The 455-nt window shown below is 53.0% G+C and overlaps 1 protein-coding gene across 1 annotated transcript; it reads right to left on the bottom strand.

Moving 5' to 3' along the window:
• Positions 1-21: 21 nt before the first annotated feature.
• Positions 22-432, bottom strand: LOC109508682 (dimethylaniline monooxygenase [N-oxide-forming] 5-like; the record flags this gene model as incomplete). Its single annotated transcript, XM_019858690.1, has 2 exons — positions 288-432; positions 22-218 (listed from the first exon to the last, which is right to left on the bottom strand). Coding segments are annotated over exons 1-2 (329 nt in total), but the record flags the coding sequence as incomplete, so codon positions are not given.
• Positions 433-455: the final 23 nt, after the last annotated feature.

Below are 455 nucleotides of genomic sequence, written 5' to 3'. Positions count from 1 at the left end.
CACACACACACACACACACACACACACACCTGGAAGCGGATGTGCCGCAGTAGGCCAAAGTTCTGGGCGTATTGTCGCAGGTAAAGCAGCACCTCGGAGTGGTGCATGTTGTTGGTGAGCTCTGCAGCAGGCGGGAAGTCACTGAAGGCCATCCTCTCCTTGGAGCTGTTGAGTACCACAGACTCGTAGATATTGGCCCGTCCAGGCTCCGGTTCCTCCTGTCATGTGTCAACAGCAAGTTGTTGGCTAAATCTCAGCCGAAAGTGTTTTTTGTTTCGAAAGCAAACCTTAAATCTCCATAGACCGCCGATGTCAGGACCGCTCTCAAAGCAGGTGGGCTCAAGACCTTCTTCCAAACAGGATTTGATGCTGGTCAGGCCTGACATCCCGGCGCCAATCACGGCTACCTTCTGAACCATGCTGGAGACAAAAGATGACATGCTGGGGTTCAAGAC

The sequence above is a fragment of the Hippocampus comes genome, unplaced genomic scaffold, assembly GCF_001891065.2.
Source record: "Hippocampus comes isolate QL1 unplaced genomic scaffold, H_comes_QL1_v1.1 C16472000, whole genome shotgun sequence".
Classification (NCBI taxonomy): Eukaryota; Metazoa; Chordata; class Actinopteri; order Syngnathiformes; family Syngnathidae; genus Hippocampus; species Hippocampus comes.
Note: the sequence above shows the minus strand (reverse complement) of the source record. Positions and strands in the feature narration are given on the sequence as shown.